This window comes from Nannobrachium achirus, assembly GCF_963921795.1.
Source record: "Nannobrachium achirus genome assembly, chromosome: 15".
In the NCBI taxonomy this organism is placed as follows: Eukaryota; Metazoa; Chordata; class Actinopteri; order Myctophiformes; family Myctophidae; genus Nannobrachium; species Nannobrachium achirus.
In genome coordinates, this window is record NC_137822.1 from 24,212,340 (window position 1) to 24,222,648 (window position 10,309).

Consider the following 10,309-nt stretch of genomic DNA (forward strand, 5'->3'; position numbering starts at 1 on the left):
AGGATAATAATAATTCCTGGACTTGTAAACATACATCTTCTGTGAGAAGCTTTCAAAGTTGACTAAAACAAAGAAATGCAGCAATTTGCTTATTTTCACCTCGTTTTTGTGTAATTTATGCTAATTATGCTAATTAGGAAAGGTTGTATGACTTCACAATGGTAACAGATGAGTTTCTGGACCTCACAAACATGGACTTAGACTCTTAGATCACCTTTATAAGTTACCCAGAAGCAAAGTTATTGCCATTTACTGTTTTTGGCAATTAATTGGCTAATTATGCTAATTACACATGCTAAACACAAAAAGAAAAATTGAAGACATGTTTTTTTGGCATTGTGAGAACCCCAAGAATGAAGATATACATGTCTCCAAAAATTATCATTCCAAAATTACAAAAATTGATAGGCTCCTCTACTATAATTGAGGAAGGTTACTTGTTTATCCATCCACCCTACTACTACAGAGGAAGGCTTGAGACGGCCCCCAAATCGTCCAGTGCATGCAAGCCAAGGACACTAACTGTCTGGGACATCTTTGGAAAAGTTGATTAAGCAGTCTCCTCATAGAGGTTTGCAGTTCAAGGGGTAACTTTGAACATACAGTACATGTTTCCATCTTTCGGATTAACGTTGTCTTTCACCTGCATGCGACGTGACCTTGCAGTCAAAGTATAGCTGTTGTGAATCCGTGCTGGATTTTTTTCATCTTCAAATGCAGGTGCATTGTTGTTTATCTGTGGTAGGAGTAGGACAACTTGCCACCTTTACTCCATCTTGCTTGTATATCATTCCCTCTCGTCAGCTATGACTAAGAAGCTCATCCGAGCCCCGGGACCAGGTAAAACCCTGGTGACCCCGGGCAACTAAACATTTGTGTCGCACCAACTGATAAAGGTCCTTATTATCAGGTACAGTCTGTCCATTTACCATAGATAGACCTTATAGGGAGGGCTCTCTAACAACCAATCGCACATATGGTAGGAGGAGGAGGTCTATCGGTTACTGTATATAAGGCCTGTGATGAAACATATAGAGTGTACAGGTTAAACCGTATAGTCCGCACAGGTTGTCTGGACCAGCCAACATGGAGACATTGGGGCGTCTGATTGTTCTTGCCCTGTTTGTGGGCACAGCCTCTGCAACATCTGTGAGTCTACAGTAATATGTCCTACTACCTTTAATTAATACATGCCGCACACTACCTTTACCTTTACATTAATGAACACACATGCTCACACAGTGCTTTTGATAACAGTAGTGGGATGGAATTAGTCAAAAAATGTCATTAGTAAACTTTCATATTTATGTATTTAAAATAAAGGCATACCATTAAGATAATGGTATGCCTATAAAGACTCGTGTATATAATTCTCTTTTAATATGAAACACATGGAGTTAGCTTTGTATGAAATGAGCTAAAGTCAATAAAAATGGATGGATTTGACTGTGTGACAGTTGACAGCTGTGTAAGCGTGGAAGATGATGACTGTCCTCCTGAAGATACCACCTAGTATAAACATACATCAGTGAGAGTGGACAATTTACAAAGCAATGCTATTATAGACATAAATCTAAAACATAAAAATAAATAAATAACATAATTGAAGACATTTCACATAATTGAGTTGTAGAAAGGTTTTTATATTAACAAGTTAATTTAATGTGTAGCTAGGAGTGGTGCACACAGAATCAGGCCACGTGAAAGGAGACAACAAAATCCTTGGCATTGGTCGTCGTATGGACGTCTTCAAGGGAATTCCCTTCGCTGACGTCCCTGGGAGGTTTGAGAAGCCTAGGCCTCACCCTGGCTGGGACGGTGAGAAACTAACATGAATGTCATGTCATTCGTTTTGACGCCATTTAATATATGTCTGCACTTTTTATTTATTTGTTTTATTGATAATCTTTTGATGATATATAGCCTCCTATACTCTCAAAGGGAAATCTCATATAGAGGATCTGAAGTGTCAGAATTCACTTTTGAAAGATTGTATGATTTTGTATGATTCTGGCAGACTTAAAGATTGTATGATTCTGTGGCAGACTTAAAGATTGAGATAAAGTTTTTTGCTGTCAGAGTATTAGATTTACTTCAGCTGCTAAAACACTTTTATCTCCTGAACTCAGGCGTGCTGAGGGCCATGGACTACAGGCGGAGATGTACGCAGTTGAATATGCTGCAGAATGATGTCCGTGGCAGCGAAGATTGTCTTTACCTGAACATCTGGGTTCCTCATGGCCGTCAAGGTAGAATCTCTGTGGTTTTAATGAGATGAAAATAACAGTTAAAAAAAATGATTTTCAGTTCAACATCCGTTATTTTCAAAGTAAGTTCGGTTTTAACAGTGAACTTGTGAGTTCCCCTGCATAACTCCAACACACGTTCTCCTTCAGTTAGAACGTGTCCATTTGAATTGAATCAAATGTCACTCAATGTGGAAATAATGTATTCTGTCTCCATTTTATTGTTCAAATGCTTTATCTTCATAGTATCCACTAACCTGCCAGTCATGATCTGGATCTTTGGAGGAGGTTTTCTGGCTGGAGGCTCCATGGGGGCCAACTTCATGGACAACTATCTGTATGATGGACAGGAGATTGCAGACAGGGGAGATGTTATCGTTGTGACCCTGGGCTACCGTGTCGGAACCCTAGGTTTTCTCAGTACTGGAGATGAAAGCATGCCTGGCAAGTATTAATGACATTATTGTCTGTAAATGGTAAATGGACTGCATTTTTTATATAAATTAGAAAGCCCGTTTCTTGTCTTTCTGAACATTCAAAGCACTTTGCAATGTATTTCACATTAACCCTTTCACACACTTGCTGGAGGTAACCAAGCAAGGCAACATCCTGCTCATCCGGAGTCATTACTGGTTAAAGTGCCGTGTTTTTAATGTGCTCTGCGATTTTTACCTAAATTTTTACCATATGTACACCAGATGTAGGCCAAGCTTCACAGGAAGTGAAGCAACAATGTGACCCTGGACTGGAGGCCTGGACGTAAAACTAACTTTGAGCGCTGTGCAAAGATGATGGCCAGATGTAGACCAAGCTTCGTGTCCCGGACAAAGCCAGATGTAGGAGCTTAGTTTAGAGACCTCCTCCATATATGGGCATACAATGGACACAGGTACAGATGCCGGTAGATACAGAGATCTCCATATGGGCACGAAAGACACAAACAGTTGGGTACAATGGGTACTCTGACAAAGCCCCTATGACACTATATACACTTATACAGACATATCGCATATCGTCGGATCTGTAGTGTGACATAGTTGTGAGGACCACTTAGTCGCCTGAACTCTAGATGTTCTGTAGTCACTTTTACTTACACTACAGTGTAGTGTATGTAAACGTAATTGGAATGGTTATTGGTAATTAATTAGGTTGGTTTCTTGACAGGAAACTATGGTATGTGGGACCAGCAGGCTGCCATTGCCTGGGTACACAGGAACATCCGCAACTTTGGTGGAGACCCTGACAACATCACCCTTTTTGGAGAGTCTGCTGGTGGAGCGAGTGTGAACTTCCAGGTAAGTGGCTGGTGATGTTGGATTAACTACATGAACCCTAGCCAGTGGTGGAAAAGGACTCTACCCAGTACTTGAGTCACAGTAATATATACTCCTGGTCAAAAAAATAAAAGTCTCAGTCAGTGTGTGTGTGTGTGTGTGTGTGTGTGTGTGTGTGTGTGTGTGTGTGTGTGTGTGTGTGTGTGTGTGTGTCTGTGTGTCTGTGTGTCGTGTGTGTGCGCCGTTTGGCCCGGTCGTGGTCAAACTGCCCACACACTCACTGGATGCCAATTCAGAACCTCTGCCCCACATTTTTCACATGGCCTTGTTCTAGCGCCACCATGAGGCCGATGTTTGCAAAACACATTTTTGGACATATACATTTATACAACTTATACATTGTATCCACAAATCATGCAAATCTGTAGACAGTATCTCTACAGTCATGTCATCAACATCGATCCAGAATCCAAAAGTTCAATACAGTCCGTACAGTCCGTATTCTGGGAATTTGTCACAATAGGACAACAATCGGTGGAAAACGGTTGAACTTGGTTGAACGGTTGAACAGCTCACGTGTCCCACCGTGACACGCTGTGAGCTTGTACAGTATGTATCCCTTTTCCATTCAGCAAAAGGATTTGGTATAGATGAATAAAAGATTTGGTGTAGATGAATAAAAGGAGGAGCCCATCAGTGAAGTACAGTACTCCGGTTTAAGTGTAATTTGCTATTTAGGTGGTAGCTGATCTGTGTGTGTGTGTGTGTGTGTGTGTGTGTGTGTGTGTGTGTGTGTGTGTGTGTGTGTGTGTGTGTGTGTGTGTGTGTGTGTGTGTGTGTGTGTGTGTGTGTGTGTGTGTGTGTGTGTGTGTGTGTGTGTGTGTGCGTGTGTGCGTGCGTGTGTAAATCAGACTCTCACTCCCCACAACAAAGGTTTAATCAAGAGAGCCATCTCCCAGAGTGGAGTTGCTCTCTGCCCCTGGGCGGTCAACAGAAACCCTCGGAAAGTAGCAGAGGAGGTAACGTGTTCAAATGATGAAATTATATTAAAGAAATATATGACTATACAAGCTTTAAGTAGTTAAGAAAATGTCCACACTCCTTTTACCTTCAACTTCACTCTCCAGGTTGCTATGAAGGTCAACTGCCCCACTGATGATAAAATGGTAGAGTGTCTGAAACAGACAGACCCTGTGCTGCTTACAATGGCCGGTAACATAGAGATGACTGGATCTCCTCAGAGTGAGTACTCCATCAATAGCATCACATCTGACCACCACGGTGAAATTGTGCAGAAAGACAGTATCCTATGTGTTGGATTACTTGATCTGGTTCAGTGTGGAGAAACCAATGTTTCATGTTATCTTAGTTCATCCCAAGAACTAAAAAGTTAAGTTTACGCCAAACAACATTCAATGTAACGATATAACAAAGAGATGATAACATTGTGGGTCAAAAAGGACAATTGTTGAGGATAAGTTTGAGGATGAGGATGTAACATATTGTGTAACAAGACTGTGGATCATAGTTGTAGTTATACTCCTCCAGGACCCATGGTTCAGAATCTGAAATTCGCTCCTGTCATTGATGGGGACTTTCTTCCTGATGAGCCTGCAAACCTTTTCGCCAACGCTGCTGACATCGACTACATGGCTGGTGTCAATGACATGGACGGACACATCTTTACTAGCAATGACGTCCCCAACATTAACAATCCCTTGGATGAGGTCACAGTGTGAGTATCATTGGCCGTATCAAAGACAGTTGGACTTAAAGCTGCAATCCATACATTCATTTCCATAGCTGGAACTAAAACCATGGTCCTCCTTGCAAATGCCACCATTTCTAACACTGAGACAATTTCTGAGCCAGTCTGACCTTCAGGCAGTACCACTTGTTAACCAGCAGTGGTGCTACCTGACTACAATATCTAAATGTCTCAAAAGAATTGTGATCTAAAGGATGGATGGATGTCATTGCACATTTTGGGAAACAGGGATGAGAAATGTCTAGGCTGGTTGGAGTGGAGGTCAACTTGTCATTGAGAAGATATAGTAGCCAATGACAGTGTGCGGAATTGGGTCGGATCATATTCTGCAGAGCCAGAGCTGTGGAAGAATCACGCCTTGATCTCGCCGCTCTTTCTATCTCAATTCGATTGGAATATTGGAACATGGAACTATCGCATTGTGATAGAACGAGCATTTCCGCATCCCATTCTTACAATGGGAGATAGTGTTGTCACTCTCATACTCGATCACGCTGGGGTGTGCCATGGCCATTGAAGGACATTCAAGTAAGTGGATGCAAGCAGCAACCCATAGTCAACGAGCACAGGTCTCCACCAGGCCACACAAATCGGCCTGTTATAGCGCCACCATGAGGCTGATTTAAAAAATGTGGGGCAGAGGTTCTGAATTAGCATCCAGGGAGTGTGTGTGCTCAGTTTGGCAGCGATCGGGCCAACGGCGCCAGAGATTAGCTGGTAACAACCAGGCCACACAAATCGGCCTGTTATAGCGCCACCATGAGGCTGATTTGAAAAATGTGGGGCAGAGGTTCTAGATTGGCATCCAGGGAGTGTGTGTGCTCAGTTTGGCAGCGATCGGGCCAACGGTGACTGAGATTAGCTGCTCACAAACTGCGAGGACGCACGCACGCACGGACGGACGGACGCACGCACGCACGGACGGACGGACGGACGGACGGACGGACGGAGGGGAAAACATACTCTCCCTCAGCCTTCGGCTGGTGGAGACAATTATGTGAGCAAAGAAGTGGGCCATAACATGGCATTCTGGATCAGTTGATGGGGTATGATGAGAGCACATGCAGGCAGACCAGCAAGGGGGAGTTGCAGTTGTCAAACCTGGAGATAACTGTGGCCTGTATAAGAAGCTGAGCAGACTCCTCCTTGGCGGAGAAGAGACTGATCGTTCAGATTTTGTATGATGCAAACCTAAGATGGAGTTTATACTGTAGATGCCCTGTGTAGGACAACTTCTTTATCTTTTGAAATCTGTTTTCTTTCTTTCTTTCTTTTTTTGTCATATTGCAGGCAGGATATGAAAGATCTCCTTGGTGCTTATACCAAAGAAAAGGGTGTTGCGGCGCAAGAAGCAGCTTTTAATCTCTATTCTTCCTCCTGGGAACCAACTCCTACCAAGGATTCAATCAAGATGACTGTAGTGGCCATTGGAACTGACTACATCTTCCTGGTTCCTACCCAGGCTGCACTCTACCTGCATGCTGCGAACGCCACGTGAGAATTTTATTGTATAGCTCATGACTACACAGTAAAGTGTGTGTTCATTTAACTCAAATGTACAAATGCAAGGTATTTTTGATTGCATTTGTACACTCTTTAAGTTACAACTGGATGAATTAACACTGAGAAATGTACTGTGTAGTTAAGACGTATGTGTATGTCTAACTTTTTTGGTATATTGTGGATACTAAAATATTGGTTAATTACCATACCAAATACAAACATAATATGTCAGGTCCTCCAATATTATATTCTAACCTGAGGGTGCGCTGTACCGATTGAGCTGTAGGCCTACAGATATTATGATCTCATCTGTCAGGGAAGTCTTTTAAATCTCATAAACATGGAGCATTTCATTTTTACAGGCCTGGAAAAAGTAAGACATGAATAGAAATACATTACCGGTCATTTCAGAAATCTCATGGAAATCGGTAGTTTTTTCAAATGTCAAATAGAAAACATGGTGGCCCTTCCAATAAACAACTTAAATGTCTCATTACATTTTAGCAATCAATGAGAAAAGTGACACCTAGGGAACCAAAACATTTTAACAATAGGCTCTGTGCATAACTGTAGTACCAGGTTTGCAGAAGGTGGCATACGCATTTCCTGGTAGTATGAAGTGTAAACTATATCTTCCTCTAGAACTTGCCTAACCACATTTCTTTTTTTAGCATGTTTTGGTAAAGTGATAACTATATCCTTATTTCCTTCTTGTCCCATCAAAGAACCGGTCGTACCTACTCCTACCTGTTCAATGAGCCTAACCGCCTAGGTGGTGTGACAAAGCCCTACCCACGCTGGATGGGTGCTGACCATATGGATGACCTGCAGTATGTGTTTGGAAAGCCTTTCACTTCACCCCTGGGCTACTGGCCCAGCCACCGTGATGTTGCCAGATACATGATCGCCTACTGGACCAACTTCGCCAAGACTGGGTATATCTACAACTACAGACAATCACACTTATGATCATCATTATGAAAGACTTGGTAATGACAGATAAACTACAATGACATTAACATTTACCCCAGGGATCAATAAATGTTATTTAAACCAGGTATCATCATTAAGGTAAATTAGATAACACAATTAAGATAGATATTCTTAGATCATGATATGGCATGTAATGGCAATAAAAGAGAATGACAGTTATTCTCATGGGGGTATTTCTTCTCTGTTGTAGGGACCCCAACTATGGAGGGAGCCCAACTCCTGCCGACTGGCCGGCATTCACCAGCGTTGGCCCTCAGTATCTGGAAATGAATGCCAAAACGAACAGTAACTCAGTGCAACAGCAGCTGAGACTTCGTTATGTGCAATTCTGGACCAATGAATTCCCCAACATGGAGTCAGCCTCTGAAAAAGGAACTAATCTGGCTCATTAAGTTTCTACTATACTGAACTATGACGGTGTTGCTTACAAAAGAAGACGATTTCTTGTCAACAAAATTAAGATTGACAACAAATCCTTTTTTTTACTGGAGAGCATAAATAACTGTACTCTGAACTGTATCACTGAAACAATAAACCCGAACAAATAAGTCACCCGCCTGCTTTGTTATTATCTGATAGCCTTGTAGCTCTATGCTTAATGCAATACTCCATAATCTCATCACATCTATGTTCTGGTTCAGTACAAAGATCTGATTGAGGATACCCAGTTTGGAATGACATCATTTTTTGTCTTTAGCTGTGTCTCAATTTTGAAAATTGAGGCTTCACCACGTCGCCAAACTATAAATTAAAACAGTGGCAACACGGCAAAACAGTTATCTTCTGGGTATTTTTATTATTTAATGATTTACTATTATTATATGACATATTTGGACCTATTGGACCTTGCGATGCAAGGCGTTGTGTGCTTGTAGATCATTTATTTTCACTAGTTTAAATCATTTCTAAAATGATAAATGCAAACAAACAGTTTTGGACATACCCAAGGTTTCCACCCGACAACAACAATATACCAGTGATTCTCAAGCTTTTGAATATCAAGGACCCCCAGTTTGATATACATTAGGCCATGGACCTCCCCATCTCTGGGACCCCAATCTACACTGTACTATCTGTGTTAATTTTGAGTGGCTGTACACTCAGAGTAAGAGACCCGCAAGGGTCCATTGATGGTCCCCGGACCTGTCAATGCCAAGATGAACAATAACTCTGCAAAGCAGCAACTGAGGCTGCGCTATGTCCATTTCTGGGTTAAATAATTGTTAATAAACAAGGTTGTGGCATCTCTTGTAGTCAAACTGCACAACTACCAAACAACAAAATCATCATGTCAAATTGTGTAACAAAAATAAACTGATGAATATTGTTTTCTTGTTTTAATTTAATTTCAAATACAGAAATGAATAGAATTAAATGGATAGACAGTAATAAGTAATAAAGCACTCCCTTTCTACACAGTGTAAAGTCTTAATGCTTATTGACGGTATCAGCAGGGTGTGGGAGTCTATCCCCGTTTCACAATGTGCTAGACCTATACCTAAAAATACCTAATGAAAAATTATGTTTTTATTTGTTTCTGGGCCTTTATCTTATCTCTAACTTCATGTTTTCGTTAGTTCTTTTGAGAATCAGACCACCTGTTTCCAGGTGGACAGAGTCAAGGTCAGTGTGCTCTGAGTGTTGGAGTGACAAAACAGTGACATACCGTATATACATAGTATAGCTGCTCATACATAAAATCTGCAACTTTAGCCAAATCCTTTAGCCATAAGATCTCAAATGAGGAACTTTATAAAGACATGCAGCTTGCATATTACCGTTGTCGGATGAAAACCTTGTATGTCCAAAACAGTTTTATATCATTTTAAAAATTATTTAAACTAGTGAAAGTGTACTTGTAGATCGTCTATTTTCACTAACATTCAGTGTGATGAACCGGGGCTTTACTTTACGAAAAAACATATACATTTGAAACTTGGAGATGGAGGTACTTGGAGGTTTCTGCCTGACAGTGCCAATACCGGTATGTCCCTTGAGTTAAAGAAAAGGAGGCAAAGATGGACCCCGATTGGGAAAAGAAAGAGAAGCAGACCAAAGAACACCTGGCGAAGGACAGTGGTGACGGAGCTGAAGGAGATTCCGACAAAGCACGTGACAGGGTTCAGTGGCAGTGTGTGATTGTGGCCTTATGTCCCAACCGGGACGAAGATAAGTAAAGGAAGTAACTTACAGTAATTTACCTCCAAAGAGAGTAGGCTACAAACGTTAGTAAATGGACACTTTATCCAGTCACAGCTCTTGTTAATACTTTTCATTGGTTAAATATGTACTGTATACAGAACCATAGACAGACTCAACCACTTTCAATTGCTAATTTGGGAATGTCATAATAAGTGAGTTTCTTCTGTTTTTTATATAAAGAGTAGATAAATATTTGTTATTTAATTTATCAAAAATAGCATATCTATTCTATGTCACTTTTGTTTATGAAAAGGGAAAAAGGGTGAAATAGACACAAGCAGGCCTGGAATCTCGTCATTTTAGGTGCTGTCTATTTTTTAGGG

At 41.2% G+C, this 10,309-nt stretch overlaps 1 protein-coding gene across 1 annotated transcript; it reads left to right on the plus strand.

Moving 5' to 3' along the window:
• Positions 1–1,086: 1,086 nt before the first annotated feature.
• Positions 1,087–8,176, plus strand: LOC308299715 (bile salt-activated lipase-like; the record flags this gene model as incomplete). The annotated part of the gene is made up of 11 exons (XM_080743505.1): positions 1,087–1,149; positions 1,671–1,818; positions 2,130–2,249; positions 2,493–2,690; positions 3,411–3,541; positions 4,432–4,539; positions 4,648–4,762; positions 5,069–5,255; positions 6,579–6,782; positions 7,517–7,726; positions 7,975–8,176. The coding sequence occupies 11 exons, from the start codon at positions 1,087–1,089 to the stop codon at positions 8,174–8,176; spliced, it is 1,686 nt and encodes a 561-aa protein (XP_080599631.1).
• Positions 8,177–10,309: the final 2,133 nt, after the last annotated feature.